The sequence below is a fragment of the Megalopta genalis genome, chromosome 1, assembly GCF_051020955.1.
Source record: "Megalopta genalis isolate 19385.01 chromosome 1, iyMegGena1_principal, whole genome shotgun sequence".
NCBI classification, from domain to species: Eukaryota; Metazoa; Arthropoda; class Insecta; order Hymenoptera; family Halictidae; genus Megalopta; species Megalopta genalis.
This window is the reverse complement of record NC_135013.1, coordinates 23,355,769-23,376,009: the sequence shown is the minus strand read 5'-3', so window position 1 is coordinate 23,376,009 and position 20,241 is coordinate 23,355,769. Positions and strand designations below refer to the sequence as shown.

The 20,241-nt window shown below is 42.9% G+C and overlaps 2 protein-coding genes across 6 annotated transcripts in view; both read left to right on the top strand.

Annotated features, from left to right (window-relative positions):
• The window catches only part of LOC117221505 (homeobox protein caupolican), a 195,389-nt gene that overhangs the window by 2,021 nt on the left and 173,127 nt on the right, over positions 1-20,241 (top strand). Inside the window, exon 1 of one of the 5 annotated variants that reach the window (XM_076523306.1) lies at positions 11,708-11,881. The exons of 1 other annotated variant lie outside the window; for it this stretch is intronic. Coding sequence is in view for 2 of the 4 variants with exons in the window: in XM_076523289.1 (XP_076379404.1) it covers positions 16,515-16,676 (162 nt within the window). In the remaining 2 variants the exon portion in view is untranslated. Of the gene's footprint in view, positions 1-11,707; positions 11,882-13,342; positions 13,480-16,105; positions 16,677-20,241 lie in introns of those variants that run through there. 3 more of the 5 variants (XM_076523301.1, XM_076523291.1, XM_076523289.1) reach the window with 3 other exon arrangements.
• LOC143259802 (uncharacterized) lies at positions 13,162-15,714 on the top strand. Its single transcript, XM_076524872.1, is given in 3 exon segments — positions 13,162-13,474; positions 15,452-15,567; positions 15,569-15,714. Coding segments are annotated over 3 exon segments (477 nt in total). The 5' UTR covers positions 13,162-13,218; the 3' UTR covers positions 15,674-15,714.

The following is a 20,241-nucleotide window of genomic DNA, read 5'->3' as shown; positions in this document are numbered from 1 at the left end:
GTCTAAAGAAAAGCTAAGATTTGAATTTAATCTCCTGCATTTTGAAAATTGATTTTATATATTTATGTTTAAATTGAGTTTAAATTAAATTAGAAGTCTGGTAGTAGGAATACTTTCGTCGGCTTTCGCCGTTCAGCCATAAACGCGACACTGATCCGATGCCATCGGAATTTCTCTATCATCCTCGTTGAGTTAACGAATGTTGTACGTACATATGAGCCGTTTATTTTGAAAGTGGCATAAGTCACTTTACCGTAATGAAAAGTGGTGATTTTTTAATGTTTATACGAAATTATTTATACCGAGAAAAATATCAGTATCCCGAGATAACAAATAAAAGTAAATCTTCTCGAAAGTTAGCATCCATATACAAACTCTTAAATATATCGACTTAAAAACAAAGTAACTTATGCCACTTTCAAAATAAACGGCTCTCTCTCATATGGTTAATTTACATTCTCAGTTTCACTTCACTTAATTAATTGCGGCTATTCGCGTGGAAGATCTAACGTTAAAAGTATCGCATCGGACTAGAATTAATTTATCACTTCGGAAAAATATTCCAGTAGGAATGTAGCAAAGTTATGCAATACTGTAGTCGCATATAATTCATTTCACTCTCGTGTGTCAGATAACGTGTTAATTCTACGACTCGATACCTTTATTGACGTACGTAAATGATTTACCAGAGGTACAAATAGTATTACGTAAATTATGTTCGAATCGTAACGTGTCGAACGCGACACTCGTCGAGACATTTATTTCTCTCCGATCTAATACAAGAAAAACCAGTGAACGCGATAAAAAAAAAGAAAATGGTTGCTCAAGAGCGCAGAATGAAATCGCGCCAATTAATGCGCCAGTATTCGCGAAGCCTAATTCAATTATTACCTGCGGATGGGGTTCAAAACGAGCGCCTCCGAGAAAACTTAACGAACTCCGCGTTTAGAAGAATATATATGAAAATTATGCAGGCCGAACTGATTTGTAAATACACATAACGAAATGCAAATTGTTTCTTTCCATAAGAGCGGTAACGGAACAGCCCCGCGCGTTCGATGCGCCACCGGAAGGAAAAGCTTTCGTAACAAGTGAACGACGTCTAATTGACGGTTAGAAATGTAAATAAAAATTACGTATGCGTGAAAATGCATACACGTACGCAGCCTGTAATTTCGTTCTTAACAATGTACTAACGAGCGGTAATCACATCGACCAGCCCCGGCAAAAAAGAAAATTGGCAACGTCATTAGTAACCGGTGCAATCGTTGCGGCTCATGCATAACGCATAATACGACTCAATTATATCGTATTATAATTGCGACGATAGAGGCGTGCACCGGAGTCCGGCTGCTCTCTGTCGGCGTCGCGACGCGATTGAAAATCACCCGGGGACGCGGCGACCGATTTTTCGCTCCTGCAACTGCAGGCCCGTGTTGAACGAGCGACGATCGAGCCTGACATTCGAATCGCTCGTGCAAATAGACGATTCGCAAAACCTTTTAGCCGTCCGACGCGTTTCATTCCATCCATGCGGACGTCCGGCCGACGAATCCCTCGAATCGACTGGTATCCAAATGAATTTTTATTTCAAACCCGCTTAACTATCACGTGCTCGTCGATTACAGCCAATAAGTATAAAAATAGCACGGTTAAATCTGCGCAACGCGATAGTTAAAATTATTTCTGGAAAACCTTCGACGTTCTTCAATATTGTGGACGCGCAACGATCCGTATTTCTTTTTTCACAAAGATCGCAAGCAACTCCGTTGATCGATAAACTCGAAACATTGTCACAAGTCGATTTAAAATTGTCCTAGGAATTGAAAGAACTAATACAAAAGACTCGAGGCTTGCAATACATCGGCAACAAAGTTCCTCCAATGTTCCGACGTAAAGGCAACTCTATCTTCCTCGAGCGCGTAAGTTAAATCAGATTTTCTTAATTATCAATCACGCTTCGTACTGTTCGTATTGCTAACGCAACAAGCTGCGAATAATAATATAATAATAATAATAATAATATAATGTTCGTTTAAAGGAAATTGGTACTGCGAGTTCGTCCGAACGCTCACACGATTTGTTTTATAGCGACGTGTTCTAATTCCCGGTTAGCATTAGGAAGAGACGATTTGGTCTGCCATTGATTAAATTCTACGCCGATTTGATTAGAAAAGGTGGCCAATTAGTCGGATAAACTCCGCAGAATCAATCTCCGATAAACTCGTTTACAAATGCGAATGACATCCTGTTACACGAACATAATTGAGTCCCGCTGTCGCGAGATATTAACTAGTACGGGTAATGTTGTAATCCCTGAGAAATAGTCGATTAGTTTCCAATCAAACGAAGCCGATAAATGTTTGATTTAATCGTGGTACATCGGTGTGTGCCGGTGCCGGGAATACTCGATGATTTGCATAATATTTATAATCCGGCGAACGATCCAGATACAGTAATACTACGTTGATCGCTGTCGTGTTGGCTCGGTTCACTGTCACTTTTTGCCCATGCCGTTTCGCAGTTCGCCGCAAACTCTGTTTTACAAAGTGGCACAGAAAACACAGTGTTTTAAAATTTCGCGTCCTCTGATTAGAGCGAACCGGTAACCTTCTATAATTAGAAACTGGAATGCTATTTAACGTATCGGTCCGACGACTATTGACAACACAACCTTGTCGATGGTAAATTCTTTCTAATTTACGCTTAGCTTGTGCATAAAAATGGACAATATCGAATAATTCCTCCTATTCCCAAATTGTCCATTTTTGTATACAAATTGAGCGTCAATTAGACGGACTTTACTGTGTATAGTGTTTCATTTAAAATTGGAATGCCAATAGTCTATTCATCCATTACATGGCTGGCTACATTTGAGGAGAATTTATTGTTATTATTATTATTATTATTGAAATAATAATATTGAAATTATTATGATATTAATACATACAATTTTGTTGAAAATAATAATTACAAAATTCATAATGGAACTCGATAAGAAATAAAAGTTATATATATGTATATATCGAGCTTATATCTTATCGAGTTCCATTATGAATTTTGTAATTATTATTTTTAACAAAATTTTATGTATTAATAATTAATTATTATTGAAATAATAATAATAATAACAATAAATTCTCCTCAAATGTAGCCAGTCATGTACTGGATGAATAGACTATTGGCATTTCCATTTTATATATATACATATGTATATATATAATATAAAATATATAAATAATATATATAACTTTTAATAAAATAATAATTATTATTCTTAATAAAATTGTTATCATTTTTTCACAAAACCCACCGAATTACACCAACTCGGCTCAACGTTTTCGCTTATGTTAGATATACATTTTCGACCGCCATTGGAATAGTTGATAAAAATATCTATTCGATTTAAAGTTGCTGCGCAGCAACGTCGTAGCATGTGCAACTTGGCAAAATAGACCTCGCCATTTTATTTTCACTAGAAGGAAGCTCTTAGTCGACGATCCAAGTCTAGCCACGTGTTTCCCGCGCCCAAATTTCGCTCCAAAATGAGCATCGTAGCCTGTAGTAATACCTTTCAGGAAGATGAATGTGCGAATTTCGAAAATAGGGACCGTCCATGCGTGCATCACGCACTCTTGGACGCGTGTCCAGGTAACAGGAAGCGCCGGTGTGCGCCTCTCATAACGAAACCCCTTTCGTTCGGCGATATTCTAATGAAACGCCGAGTAATGATTGAGCCGGGCGCGCTCGGAGCGGCCGAACTCGGTCGGTCGTCTCGCTTGCCCCCGTAGTTTAAACATTCTTAATGACGGCGATTAATCCCCGCCTCGGAAAGCAGCTGATAAACCCGGTTGAACGGCGTGGCCGCGAACGCGCGTTTAAATAGCGTCTTTTGTAACGCGTGTTACAGGGGTCGTCGCGGGATCAGAGATCTCGCATCGATTAAAGTAATTACAAGTCGCGACCGAGCAGGCGCGGGCGGATACATCTCTAAATAAGAGAAACGAAGACGACAGAAAAAGGAATGAAGAGGGGGCTGCGGCAAAGAGAAGCACAAATACATTTTTGAATGCGAACAGGAGCGTATCAGACATCTCGGTATAGATCAGATGGTAATCTGTGTGTGTCTCTCTCTCTCTCTCTCTCTCTCTCTCTCTCTCTCTCTCTCTCTCTCTCTCTCTCTCTCTCTCTCGGGCTTGGTAGCCGACAGTGTTTCTTTTGATACGATTCTATGCCCTGGCGAGGATTGATGCGCGAGATTGGCCGTGGTATTTCCGCGAACAAAATGCGCGCGGCCAAAGAGGTCGGCTCTGGGGGCGAAGCGGTCGCAGCAAGAAGAACGAGCGGTCGGGTACGAGGACAAAGGAATCGCGTCGACGCCCCGTGGCCCCGTAGGTGCATCCACGATATCATCTACCCATGTTCCCCTGCGTTATGCTTATGCTCGTGCATACGTAAAAGATCCGCGCTCGCCGGACTGCAGCCGACGCCGCCGCCGCAGCCGCCGCAGCCGCCGCCGTCGCCGCGGTTGCAAGAGCGTTGCAGCAGCGCTTTATCCGCCCGCAGTGCAAACTGCAAAAGAGCCCCGTGTGATCTACCGCCCAGTGATATGTCGCCGCTGGGATTCCGAGGGGAGACCCCCCTCGGGCACCTACGAGCTTCTTTTTCCCTCGTCGGGCTTACCCGGCCGTTTGTTCTCGCGCCATTTTAATTAATTCTTGGACAATGCAACAGGGGAATGCCTTCCATCTTTTTTTTTCTTCTATCTTCCCCTCTCTATCTCTCACGTTTCTTTCTTTTAGTCGCGTTTTTGCCTCGGCTACGGTTATCCGACCGTGTACAAGAATTCATTATGTAATGTATGGTTTCCGCTGACTTCTCTCACCCTTGGGCCACTTAAAACGCACCTCGGCGCCGCGAGCTGGCTTGATCTTTAGACGCATGATTTTTTTTAGAGGATAGAGGTAATAAGAGTTGCTGACTCAATCTTGATCGTTAAGTTTCTGGATCCTGGCTCTCCGTGATGATGCAGTTCAGCGTTTTTACTGCAAGATAAATACGGAGACAATTGGCTTTGATTAGCTCGTGGTTAGGAAATTGTTGCGTTCACGGCTTGCGAGTTAAATTGGATCTATAACTTCTCTGTAACTCGATCCTATATTTTTGCTATACTTGTTGCCTGCTTTTTCTTCGGTTCTTCATCTTTCTCTTCTGTACTCTCCTCTGCTCGAGCACCTTCGCTTTTCTTTCTACTGCCATGGTAAATGTCCATTGTACATATGAACGGCTAAGAAGCAAATCAGTGGTCCTTTAAGATTAAAATTGTGATAATTAAGGATTTTGCAAATTAGCTGTAAAAAAATAACAATGTCACCAGTAATGCAAAGCATAATTTTTATTACAAGGTGACACACGAATGAACTTAAGTAGAAGAGGAACAAACGAAAAATGTCAATGTTCAGGAAGAAATGTCACATTCGCGAAGAAATCATGTATGCACCGCGTAATTCATTTCCAGAGAAAAGTGTATCGATTTGCTTCTGAACCGTCCATATACAGTCGCCTCGGAAAGTACGTTAACGCCTTTTCAAATGGAATGATTTTTTTTTAATTGGTTCAAAGGACTTGAATATTTTTGAGATGTTAGACCGACTAGTTTTCTATGAAATGAGTACATAAAAAGATTTTTAGATTACAATTGATTGGAATGATAAAAAAATTAACGAAAATTTAAAAAATGTATTTTGTAAATTACAGTAACTTATATGCATGCTGAAAATTTCATCAAAATCGGTTGACCTGGACATGGGCTGTAATCAATTAACGATCGCGAAAATCGCAGTTTTCACGAATTTCAAGCAAAAACAGGTAATTCTTACCTTTTTCAATCATGCGTCTAAAGATCAATTCAGCTCGCGACGCCGAGGTGCGTTTTAAGTGGCTCAAGGGTGAAAGAAGTCAGCAGAAACCATACATTATATAATGAATTCTTCAGTTACCGTGATCTAAAAAAAGCATTTTTTAAATTTTCGTCATAGACTCAGATAAAATAGTTGAAAAAACATTATTTTTTAATTTTTTATTATTCCAATCAATTGCAATCCAAAAAACAATTGGTACACTCGTTTCATAGAAAACTAATCGGTCTAACATCTCAAAAATATTCAAGTCCTTTGAATCAATTTTGGAAAAAGTTATTCCGTTTGAAAAAGTGTCAACGTACTTTCCGATGCGACTGTATGTCAGGGCTCTTCCATTGAAAAACAGACTACAATTCAAATCTCTCTCTCTCTCTCTCTCTCTCTCTCTCTCTCTCTCTCTCTCTCTCTCTCCATAGAAATCTAGCCTTTAAAACAGACACCTAATATCATATGAATTCTGTATACACAGTGGACCATATGTAATCGATTTAAAAACTGTGAACAACACGAAAGACAAGATATACATTTCAATCCGATAGTGAAAGATTAATTTCATGCGAGTACATCCTGCAAAGCGGGTTCAATTACGGAATAAGTTTATCGAAAAAAAACATCTGGATAAGTTTCTCGCGTGAACGATCAAAGCGCAGCCAATTTCTATTTACAGAAGAACGCGAACAATGAGGTTCGCGGCCGCAGCCCCATCACTAATTCCCTTATTCGAGCTACATTATCTACATTCTGCGGTTCTCTAGAACTGTTTAGCGGAATATGCGGAACAAGCATTAGCGCCGGCTCTGTTTTTGCTAAAACAACTGCAGCGCGCGCGCATGCATGCGTGCAAGACGCCGGAAACGCGGTGCACTCGCAATCCCGTCGCTTTTCTCAAGGAAAAAGGTGTGATACAAAAAAATTGTGTGAATGTGGTCAAAAAGTTCCCGGTGAGGTGTAGGAACAAAACGTGAAATTATTAAAGAATCCCGATTGTTGTGGAAGAACGATATATAAAAATATCACGAAGCTTGTACAATTTCTGACAAAAGCAAGTAGGAGGAAAACAAATCGGTAAATGCAGAGAATAAATTTAACAATGCTGTTAGATTATTTTCAACTTACTAAAAATGTTAGGAATGCAAACAAATTTCTACTTAACTTCGGTATTTTCGAATCGGAGCGGAGAATATTTATTTTGCATAAAGATTCGCGTTCTAATGATTCCAGACAGTTAAACTAAATATTAACATAATGTTATGTATAAAAAATAGTAAAAAATGGCTTGTTACAATACTTTCGTGAAACGTGCTACGATTCCTCACACATTCTCTTCAACTATTCTTTAAATTGACTCATACAATTTTGCGATTCTCGCTACATTTCTCAAACGCTTTGTATAAATGTTGCAACGGGTGTATAATTTAATAAGTAGGATAGTTTCCCAACCTGTTTCAGCCCCAACAGACAGACATCTAAAAATCTATGGTTTACAACCGTGCCACCTTCGAGCTTTAAACAGTTGGATCGAAACCGAATGAATTTTTTCAATGTCAGAAAGCAACGACCCAAACGTGCCGAAACTTTTCGAGCACGTCGAGGTAGGCAGCTAGGAAGGGTCGTCGATGGCGTGGCAACGAGGTCGCCGACGGATTTCCCTCGTTCTATGATCGAATCCCATATAAAGAGGTCGCGGCGGAGATCAGATCGCCGACTCATATATTCGTCCATAATTGGAACGGCGGCGCGCGCGCTATATACTATAAAACGTCCCGTATAAAGAGCGCACTTTGGCGGGTTTCTTGCGCGGTTTTTAGTCCTCGTACCTTCGGTGGTCTCGTTAGAAGGACAGTGGGAGGTCTGGCTGAAAAAGCGGCAATAACGCGTAACAAACCCCCAGTCGGTTTCTAGTACAAACTCGTAATTCCGAGTGACCAAAAAACGTCACCGGGAAGGAAGGAGGGCTCGCGCGGAGAAGAACAAAAGGAAGGGACCCGAACGGGAGAGACGGTGAATGAAAGTCCTGGGATGCGTTATACGCCGCGACATTAAAAAGCGCCGATCGTTTCGGAACAGTTATCGCGATTAATGCGTATCGGTAACAAGTTCTCGTTCTGATTGGGAATAAATTTCGCCGGCAACATGAGGGATATACGTCGCATGTTAAAATATAGTATAACCGGGTGATGAGGAAGATAGAGAAAGAGAGAGAGAAAGGGAGCAAGGGAGAGAGCGCACTTCCTCTTCGGTGGCCACGTACACGCGGCGCCGAGCGAACGTGAAACGTTTCGCTGAACAGAGTTATGGGCTCTAATGAGTCGAGGGGTTAAAAGCGCAAGTCCCGATCTCCTCACGGCAAAAGAAGAGAGCTAAAACCCTATCGGACCGTTCAATCTATCCTGACTACCGTTTACCACGGCGTCGTTTAAAGTGGCCACAGGTGCTCCCGCTCGTATATACGCTCGTTTCCCGGTACCAAAACGACCGAAAAGAAACCGGCAAAGAATCGGCAAGGAGTGCGTGGCCGAGTATCGGGTGTTTGGCTTTCTCATAGTTTGAACCGGAGGATTTTTAGCACTTGATCCTGCTCGAGAACCGTTCGCAGCCAGTTCGGACTTCAAAGATTGCTGATCGAGCTGCCCGCCTCTATACAGGCATTACATATTATCGTGGTCGGCATCCAACCGAACCCCGTGTCCGCAAAGCGGCTTTCCGTGCATACAAAGTCGAGGGCTCGATCAACACTCTACCTCTACGGGGTCGCGATGTCCTCGCGTCGGTCGCTAGAGCCGCGGAAAAGAGCAAAATATACTTTGCCAAGTACACCTTGGCAAAGCTAATAGCGGACGCCGCCTGTGCTACCGACGATTACAAGCGACGGGGAAATTCAATGGTATTTGCTCGGACGTTTGTCATCAAATTTTTGTCTGGGTTGTGCAAACCCCCGTCAAATCGTCGCTACTACTTCGGAGCTTCTGTATGTCCAGAGTTCACGACCAGTATTGGTTCTATCAATTGTCGACGACAAATACCTTTGTAAGCTTATAACATCGACGTGTCTAGGATGCGGCGGATAAAGCACCGACCAAAATAACCAATGCGGTTTATAAGGAACAAATTAAACGTTTATTTTAACTAACAGCGTATGAAAAGAAAGTCACCTTCGAATAATCTTTTCAGTAATTACTTGCGTAATTACTACTTTACTGTATTTATTTTGTACTTATTTGTCCCGCGGCATGATTTCTTAATTTTCTGTCCGTCCCCCTTCTTCCACTTCCCCTTAGGTTTGTTGACCTATTTCCTTCATTTATTTCCTCCACTTATTTCCGCCATTTAATCTTCTTTGTACTTATTTAAGTAACTTTTGTATTTTTATGTTTATAAAAGTATTTTCGCTCACGCATATGACACGGATTTACTCCACTCGGTGAACGAAATCTGTGGCGAACGCGTGTACAAAATACGACGATTTTCCCACAACTCATTATGTTGTACCGATGCTACAATATAATTATCAAGAAAAAAGACACAAGTGGGTAAATACATACATACTGAGTAAATCACCAGTATCAAGCCACGTTGTTGCAAACGAACGACAGCTGCAGAAAATTGTAGACCGGAGTAAATATGGGTCTCACTGTACGTCGATGAAATAAAATATTGTTGCCGACACTTCGAAATATAGACGGAAAGATTAATCGCGTGTTGAGATTAAGTGCATTGAAAAGAGGAATAAATAAGGAACTGCGTGATGACGCGAGGAGGTGATCTCTATTTTTTTTTATTTCATTGTTACGGCGCTGGTATTTTTTATCGGTGCATATGGACGTTGTAATTGCATCATGTATTACATATTAAGAATCATTATTATTGAATCATATTGTAGATCGTCTGACATTGAGGAAACTTTGAACGTAAAATAAATAACGCAAGACTGAAAAGATCGTTAAGATATTATTATGTTATTTTACCTTGTAACGTCGGGAGTATGCAGAATGATGTAAGCTAGTGGTGATACAATGCTGAAACGTCTGAATAAGTGGAAAGAGTACCTCGATCGGTGATTTCTCCCTTCCGAGTGCTATAAAGAATAATGGGATCACAAGGCGATATATTTTAGTGCTTTCAACGCCAAGTTCACGGGACCGTCAATTTGACCGGTTCTAGATTTTTTCAATTTACGATGATTAAAATTGAAATTTGTTATTTTTATCAAGCAATAGAAAAGAATTGCTTTTACTCTTCTACAAACCTAGTGCAGTAAATTCTCCCCAATTTTCCTTCAGCTTGTAAACAAAAATGGACAATTTGGGAAGAGGAGATTTATTGTATTATTGTATTATTGTATTGTATATATATTGTATTATTGTATATTATTTATTGTATTATTGTATTACTATACTATTGTATTATTATTATTACTATATATTATAATATATATTATACGATTATTATTACGACTATTATTTATTAGGAGATACGATTCGAGCCTTACACCTCATTTTTACAGTCGTCGATTGTCAAGAACAATAAAAACGAAGCCGGAGGCTCGAACAATCGTATCTCCTCTTTCCAAATTATCCATTTTCGTGTACAACCCGAGGGCCAATTATGGAAAATTTAATATATTGATTTTCTCCTAAAGTCCGTTTTATTATTCTAACATTGAAAAGCATACATAATTACAAACGCGTTTACTTGATTTAATTCGATCAGCTATCTTCCCGGACAACCGAGTATAGGCCCAAGTGCCTACGAAAATGGTTACCGATCGTACAAAAAAAAAACAACAACGCGGTATAATCGGGGAGAGGGAATAATGAGAGACAGATTTCGACCGAAGCAACGGCAGCTTTTATCGACGCGAGAATGTCGCAGCCGGGCCAGCGATCAATCTTTGACGCGTCGGCCCGTGCCATTTCGGAGTGTGTCGGGCCGATAATAACGACTGCCAAGTGGCGACTATTAGTAGCGTTTTAAGCCAGGTACGCCAGTCGACCGGTAGGACAGGGATGAAATTAAAACGCCGATAGGTGGTGGGGAGGAATCGAATCGCGAAAAGCGCGGGGTTGGCCGAAGCGACCGCCGAGGCGCGGATCGTTGGAGTGGGCCGGGTAGCGAGCGGAAGAGGGCCGAAAGTACTATCGACGATTCGTGTCCGCTGTCAGTAACTACGCATTAACGCATTCATATCGCATTCCGACCCTCCGCTCGACCGGTTGTCCACGCGCTCGCTTCCACAAGCTTCGAGCTAGTCGTCCGCGGCCCGAAAAGTCGCCCGACGCGATCAGGGTTGCGCTCGGGCGTCGCGTCGCGAGCTCGCAAAAACCCCGTCGGACATTCCGCTCGGCGCAGCTACTTAGCGAGCCTAACTCCGGGGACTGGCGAAAAGTGTGTCAGCAAATATAGGGGCCTTCGGGTGACGTCGTCGCCCGGCCAAGGTGCCATTATTGCTCGTGTCGCGACACGTGTCCCGCGTTCTGTCACCTATCGCGTGTCGTTTCTCCTCGCGGCTGCAATTTGTTGCCGAGCCACTGCAAGAAGCAGCGGAAAAAGCCGCTGATGATCCACGGTGACAGCATGTAATAAACCGAGACCTGCCAGGCCCGTAATTTGTACCCTGCAATATATTTGGTTCGCGTTTCATGACTTCTCCACGGTATCTCTTACAAAGTATACATTCCCGAGCGACGCTCCGGGGCTATATTATTAGCTGCGAAAATTACGCTGATTTGCATTACGCAGTCGTGAACTTGTTCTTGGAAACCGTGCCGGAAGATGCTTAAGATCGATCAGTAGTCGCGTTTCTAGAGGACTGCGGTTTCTTCGAGTTCGGTGCACGAAATTCGGATTGCTAGAGAGAGCCGAGACTTCGACACCTCCGTCGTCGTATCTCGTCTTGCTTCCGCTCGAGGTACATTCGCGTGTAGTGCCACTGTTTTCGAAGACCTTGCTGCGAACACCAGGTAGATGTAGTTTCTAGTCATTTTTTAATTCGTGGATCGGACAGCTGTCGAAACCAAGCTCTTCGATGCTGTCTTTTCAAATTCGAACGAATTGAAATGTTTGCGAACAGTGCGAACCACAGGAATTAGAAACATCGTGCAAACGCTATCCTAGGCTAGCTAACTTTGCCTAGTTTAGGATTATTGGTAGGTATTCGGCGGATCCTCATTCGGGATTATTACCCGACTATTCTTTGAGAAGAAGAAAATTCGAAATAGCGTGTACTGGACATTCTCAAAACTGATTTGTATTGCAATGTATCGTAACAAACTGAATTTTACTAAGATTTAGGCTGCAGCAGAGTCGAAACGTTGTCCGCCATGACAGATTTTAAGCTTCGTGTGAAGTTCACTTTCGCGTCTCAACATTTCTATATATATAATCTCAGTTTTATTAATCAAATTATTAAAACTTTGTGGGAACTTTTGGTATTGTTTATCGGTACTTAAGGTTAACGAAGAATTTGAAACTGTCCTGAAAACAATCAAGGGGGAGAAATATAGAAGAGTAAAGAAAGATAACCATGAATGGGACACATATTCAATGGAACATTGCCATTGTCTCAAAAATTGTGAATCTTTCCATGATAAAATTACACTTGTTTTGTATCTATATTTTTATGCATATCTAATCGTACTCAATTTAAAGTCACTACCAGTTAATACGTGACTAGGTTAAACAATTAATTTTTGTTATGCTAATACTTTTCCATTTACTCGTAACGTTATATGAAGTACTGCTAGTTTTAATAGAATTTTTATTCATCGCATTCGATCAGGTATTTCTTCAAGAATGTTGACATATAACATCGAATAGTCTTTTTTCATCATAGCAATTAAACAAGTTAAATCTTTAATATTATTACCAAGTTTATGAACGGCACCGTTAAATGGATCAACGAAATAGGCGGCATAAAAGATGCCCTAAACTTTCTTTACTTATTATGTCATTAATTTTTAAATTAAGAAGTTAAAATATTTCTGTTCATTTTTTCAGTTTCTTTTTATTGAAAAGATTGTCGGAAAACACTAAAATGTAATATTGACCCAAAATTGCATAATAATGCATACTTATAAAATTAATACTAATATTTCTTTATTTAAAACCTTTTAAAAAATATTAAAAATAGAGCGAATAAGTGTAGAAAAAACTCATTGACACTATGCATTGTTGTTTTACTATAACTAGTAAAACAACTGATCTTTCGAACGTTTCAAACTAGAATTAGTTAGATGAATTAGTTTTTTTTTTGTTATCTAGTCCTAAATAAAAGTGTCCCATTCATGGCAGTGTTCCCATGCAAGGTCGCGTGCAGGGGAACGCGACATCGACATCGAGTCGGAATGACGAGCCAGTCTACCTGGCGACATGGTGGCAAATGGCAGGCATTCGCGACGGTTCCGTTCGAGCGGAAAGGAAGATCCGGATCGGCAGGATCTGCGATCGTCGGTCCATGCCGAGAGGGCTTTGTAAGTTCGCGCACGAGGTCCGCGTCGTCCCGGAGAGGCCGCCACGCCGCCCACGTCGTCGCCGATTATCGGAGAGGTATACGTGAAAGGTAAGGGCAGCCCGATCGAGGATAACGATCGTTTATCGGCGCCAACGCGCGCGCTATCGTTCCCCTGCCTCCCCTGGCTTGTCGACAGATCGATTCAAGGAAATGGAGAATTGCGGTAATTGCGATAAGTGAACGCGGTATACGTTCACCTGGGACGACGATCGCTGGCTCGCCGGAAAGGTGTTAATCCGCGAGCCCTGCCGCGAAGATTTACGACGCGAGTCGATATCGCCGAGCTCTCGATTCTACGCCGCGAATGAAATCTGCGGCTGCAAGGAAGAACGCTGCGAGTCACGTGTTCTCACTTTCGTGATATTGTATTGCTTAAAGTTCTGATCGCTGATGCTTCGTATTAGCAGCGTTTCAAATTGCATAATTTTTTTAAGTCTATAGAATTTGTTTCTACGATGTCTTTTACCGATGAATACGTAGAACCTATATGCTACACTTTAATGAACGCATTAACATAAATTTTTTGAAATCGCGACTTGCCGCGTTTTTTCTTATAGCTGCAGAAATATCGGCAACGATTCGCCGAGGGTTAGTCGTCGCTTGAGTTTCCTCGGGGTGCGTTTCCCACGCCTCGGAGAGGATACACGATTCGCTTGCATTACGAAGATGCGACTTCGAAACTCGCGATGTTGATTCGGCAAATGTTGATCGCTGTTTCGATGTTTCGGGATCGGGTTGTCTCCAACGATGGCATCACGTTGCCGGAAACTATAACTAAAGGCGGATGCATTCGCTCTTCCTGAACGTCGTTGATAATGAACGTCGCTAATTTTATTAAACAATTTTCAATATTGAATGCATAATGTTCAGGAAGATAACAACTTCGTTTTGCCGAATTGCTTCAATACTTCGTAATAGAGACAGATTGAATTTAGTAATATTGTTGCGAATTACACCATTTCTCTCGCGTCGCGGCATTTTATTACAATAAAGAATATTAACTACAACACAATTCGATACAATAACAATTCAGATCTTTCAGAAGTGGGATGTTGATCGTTCGACGGTCCGATCTCGACTCTTCGATTGTCCGTTGGTAACACACTTTCGTGGCAACCCCTTTCTTCTATTATTTTTTAAGGAGTTGTTCACAACAGGGCAGTTTCACATTACAGCGACTCGATTTGGACAAGTCTCGCCGTAACAATATAGTCGATCGATGAAGATAAATAACGAAAGAATTGATGATCGCGAGAATCTTAACATCGTCAACCCCTTGTCTTACAAAGGGGCTGAACGTGGGCAAAAATTTGCGCCACAGTTGAAACCTCAGTTTTTACAACGCTTATAACACACTACAGTCATTACAATTAGTCTACAGAAAAACGAGTGCAAAATATAACAGGAACGATTCGATCGAAGATGGACGTCTTAATGAAAAGTAATTGCGAAGATCGCAGAGATGCAACGCAAACAACCGTTAACTTCATAAAGTGGCACTACGTTGTAGGATCGAAGTGATGCTTTAAACTAAAAGTTTCCTGGACACAATTAATTAGAGGAAAGAATAGAAGCCGAGCACCGGGAAACAGGAAGCAGGAAGCTTTAAGTGCCTGCAATTTCCGGCATCTAAGCCACCGTGGAAGTTCAGTAAACTTATCATCGAATTTAAACGCGTGGCCATTTTATTAACGATCCGAAGATGGAAACGGCCACCGCCTCTTTCAAAGGAACCCCGTCGATCTCGAGCTACAAACGCGATTCCACAGCAAGCTAGCAAATACAATTAACCAAGATTCCGGAATGGTACTCCAGAAAACCGTCTTTGCTCAGCGGAGAGGCCATCGTTTGCAATACGCGGTTCCGATCGGTCCTCGAGACCGTTTGAACAGTGTTCGGTAACAAAGTGTCCCGGCAATCGGAACTTGCCCCCGTCGGGGTCGGGGACCAACAGGAGCCGAGGATCCTAGCGCCGAAGAGTAGGAAGGTATGTTACTTCGGGCGGGTTCGCGGAAAAGAGTGTCGCCGTGGGGGGCAAGTAAACGGGGTACGCGGGAGCAGCGTGTACGGCGGAATATAAGTGAAATCGCAATAATTACCGGCGGCACGGATCAGAAATCCTGCAATACGGTAGTCGGGTAGGCGGTATGGGCTCCGAACAGGCGCATACAGGTATACGCAAGCTCTTTGTCGGACGGAGGTGGAGTACGGGTTATATTGGCGCCACCTCCTGCACGGTTAAGCGAGCGACTAGGGCAGACTTACGCCTTACGCCTCTCTCTCTCTACCCCACCCTCTGTGTCTCGCACCCGTGCACACTCTACTCTCGCTCTCTCTCTCTCTCTCTCTCTCTCTCTCTCTCTCGCCGCTCTCGTCTCCCCTTTCTCCCTGTCCTCTTTGTCTCTCGCCGGCCTCTCCCCCCTTGGTGCTCCCCTCGCGACACCTCTCGCTCGCTCGCGCTGCCGCGCTCTGTTCCGTTCTCTCTCCTCTCTCCTACCTCTTCCACGTTTCGGTTGCTCACTTGCTCGCGCTCGCGCTCGCACGCTTGCTCGCTTGCTCGCGCCGCTAGCTCGCTAGCTCGCTCGCTCACTGCCCTCCCCCTCGCCTGATGCTGCAACTCCGGCTCGGCTAACCCAACCTAACCCGCGGGCCAACTTCATTCCACGCCGACTGACCACCACCGACGGCCGTCGTCGTCCTCGACGCCGTCGTCGTCGTCATAGAACGCGGGTCACGCGACACGCTGTGCGTCGACACGGTTTATCGGTGTGTTTGTGCGTCCTCTGCCCGGCAGCCCCGCTTTTTTCGCGCGCGCGCCACCCCCGCCGAACCCTCTCGCGAGATCCCGAGGGGCCATCCGGCTCGCGGATTCAGAGTGACAGCCTTCCGGCCACAGACAATAACCGTCAGCTCGGTGCGACAGAGATAGTGAGTGAGACTCCGTGGTACCGGCACAGTTACCGTTTCTTTCGACCCCCTACCGAACGGAGAACCACCCTGAGACTACCTTGAAGGACAGCCGCGTTCGTCGGAGGCCGATCCTCGTCGCTCCCCGAAGACGGTCACAGGGAGGAGCAACCGTCATGGACATGTCGGAAGATTGCTGGGACCACGTGGGACTGCTCCAAGAGGTCTCCGGCTCGGAACCACCCCCGCAACCACCCGCTCCCGACTTCCTAATTCAGCAACAGGAGGTGAGCAGCCGATTTCTTTTCGCTCGACGCGACGCTGCAATCGAGGACCAGGTCGGTACATTCGCTGTTGGAAAAAGCGCGGGAGAGCCTGCGATACACTTTTTTTACACTTTTTGTCTTGAAAGGAAACCGCCGGTTTTTTTCGGCATCGCGTGCGGGACTCTTTTAAATTGGTAACGGTACCACGTGGTGGTCGATGCACTGCTGGCATTCGAATTTGTTCACTTTGCGTCAGAATTTTTCAGGTTTCTTCGCGAGAAATTTACGTCGAATCTTTCCTTTTAGTTCTCGTACATTGATAACAATTTTTTACTTTGGTAATTAATTGTTCACGATTATGGATCTTTCGCGATCATTGACAGTGTCATTGACTGTCTCGTCTTTCTTCGACTTGTATAAAGTAGATGTTTTTCATTCATGCTTTTAGAGGAACATTCAATGGTGTAGAGTGTATTCAGGGAAAAACTTTGGAGACGATTCAGAAAATTATTTTACTATGAATTTGAAGAAGAAGTTGTCGACGAAAGCCAATTTCTACCGCATTCCACCTATTTTATCACAGTTTTCTAATTTGATTGATTTGGAATTAACATCATGTATGACAATATCGTGTTCAAACATACATGGTAGAATATTTTCGAATAAATGAAACATTATTTATATTTTACAAAGCTTAACGCATGGAAGTGCGAGTTGTCATCGAATCTGGAACAAAAATCGAAACGTAATGCTTCAAATATCCAGAATCAATTTTGTGCAGCGTTTTTTTAAATAACATTTCGCATTAGTATCCAATAGAAACACACGATTTCAGTCTTTCAGTCAGAAAATTTCTCAGCGAATATATAGAAAGTAGTTAGAGCGCCTTTCAGAGCAGTCATCTTCGCGCTAATCCACGGTGTGCAAGTGGACGAGAACGACGTTATGCGTTATCGTAACGTTCCGGACACAAGTTCGCATAGCGAAACGTTTACTGGACGCGACACGGTGCGAAAACCTGGAAACTGAAACAAATTTCCGAGGCCTCTTGAACCGTTAGGAACGTTTCCACGATTCCCAACTTTCACTTGGATCGCTTGACGCCCAATCGCCGAATCGATACTCGATTCCCGTCCCGGGGAAGGATCGGCGAAAAGCTTTCGTGCGTGTCTATTCTCGGAGAACAGCGGTTTATACAACGTTCGCCGGCTAACGAAGTTCGATTACAGATATGAAATCAAATCCCTGTGTTCGCCTCTAATTGGCGCATTATAAATTAAAACCGCTTTGCCGTGCACGCAATCACCGGGCTAATTTATCCGACGTCCCGATGCATCGACATTCCGCCGGTGTCCGCCTTCAATAATCACCGGCGAAACGACGTTGTACCGATTTTAAGGAATTCATTATAACACGCCGAATTCTTCCACGTTCCCGAATCGTTCGACTTTCGCGGGGATTCGCAAGGACCTCTTGAGCGCATTCTTTCGGTTCCGCAACTCGGACTAATGGAACTTTGTTGGTGGCCGATCTAAACATCTTGCGATGCGATCTGTGGAGTAATTACCGACTCTACATACGACGTGGGAAGTTGTAAAAAGTGGTTTCATAGTTGCCTTGCTGTTTCGGGCTGCTCGTTTAGTTTAATAAGTGCGAGAGCCGCCGAGCGAGAGCAATCGCGTTGCTGCAAAGCTGATTGAACGCGCGTTTACCTTAGTCGAGGAAGCTGTTCCAATTATGTAATCTAATTGGGAACCTTTCTTACGAACTTCCCTTCGTCTCGTCAATTATCAACGTCAGATTCTGATGCTCGTTTGAATACTCGTCCTAGAGCTTAAATCCAACTGGTGAAGTAACCCGTAAGGGAAGCGTGCCTTTTTCATCTTCTGCTTCATTTACTCCGTGTACCCCCTGCAGACTTATGTAAACGTCTCTTAATACTCGTTTGTTTAATTCATTGTGATATTTGACGTGCGCTAACTGTTTCGTCATAACCAACCGTTACTTTGAAAAACATACATCGAGGTTGTCGGACGCTATCAGGATTATTGAGAGAAAACCTGCTGAACTTTTGTCGCGCGTTAAGTGCCGAATATCAACCCCAAAAATTTCCACGAAACCAAAGCGATGTAACCCTAAGACGTTTAAGGTATTAAAAGGTTTAAGGTTTGCTTAAAGGAGGGTCACTCTGCATCCAAGTAACCAAAAGTGTTATAAATATTATTTTTTCTGTTCGACATATATTTATTTACACGATACTGTTAAATGATACATTTACGTACCGGTTAATGCGAGAATAAAATATGAGAAATTGATAAAAGGACATTTGAGAATAAAAATACATGTTTAGAATTATGTGGACATTTTTCAAGTTCAAATTTATCATAGAAAACATTAGTTTAATTCTTCTGTATTCTACGGACCTTGGTAATATTCAGTTTAGTCACTATATCACAATAAAAGTGAATATCGAAACCTAATTAAAAATTAGTGTCACCGACGCTGTACTCAACGAAGCTCTAGAAGCAAATAAAATTCGAAATATAGTAAATTCTCCTTAATTCGAGGCTCAACCAGGAAACAAAAATGGACATTTTGAAAAGAGGAAGTACGATTAATCGAGCCTTGCGGCTCATTTTTACAGTTGCCGATTGTCAACAACTAAAAAACGAGGTGCAAGGCTCGAATAATCGTATCTCCCCTTCTCAAATTGTCCATTTTTGTGCGCAATCTAAGCGCGAATTAGAGAGAAATTACTGTACATCTTATTTAACGCGTCAAGGGTCGACAGTCAACTTCAAAAATTCTCATAAAATAAAAGTAATTTACTCAATATAACTGAAACTAGAGTTATATTTTATCACAGTAAGTGATATTTGAATTCTGTTGGATTCCAAACATCCTAGTAAAAATCACTTTATTTAAATATATTGCAATAAAAATGAATTGAGAAATTCAGTAATAGTTAGTTAATTAATTAATAATTCAGTAATAATTAGTGTCACCCAGGTATGACCGACGCGGCACTCACCGCGTCAAGACAATCTGAATAAAGGGCGCGATAATTTTCAACCGATCCAACAATATCATAGCCTGGCAAACTCGTGGCAGGTTATCCCGCAGATCGGCTCCGGTGTAACAATTAAGTAAACTCATCGAAATATCTAGCGCGTCCCATATACCACGGGTTGTCATTATCCAGTCGATCCTCCGAAACCATGGTATTTCTAGCGGTTGGACGTGACAGGCATGCACAGAACCCTGTGGGCCAGCTGTCCTTCTCAATTTCACTGTTTGCCCAAGCAAAACCGACGATCGTTTCGATCGAAGATGATCGCGAGCACCGTTCTATCGGCACAAAAGTGCGTCGATGGCGGGAAGGGGGATGGCGAAGAAGAAAAGGGGGTGTAGAAGAGGCAGGCCATTCCGTTTCAATTTCGTGGATCCCACGTAACGAGCCATCGCGAGAGAAGAGCGTAGGTCCATGGGCCGTTCGTTACGGTGCCCTGTAATCAGACCGGAAATTATAGGCATTTAGTCGAGCATGAATGAGCGGATAGGAAAGTTTAAGAAGATATCGGTGGCATCGGGGCGTCCGAGGCGCGTGTGCACTCGGGGCCCGGGCCCCTCTTCGCGG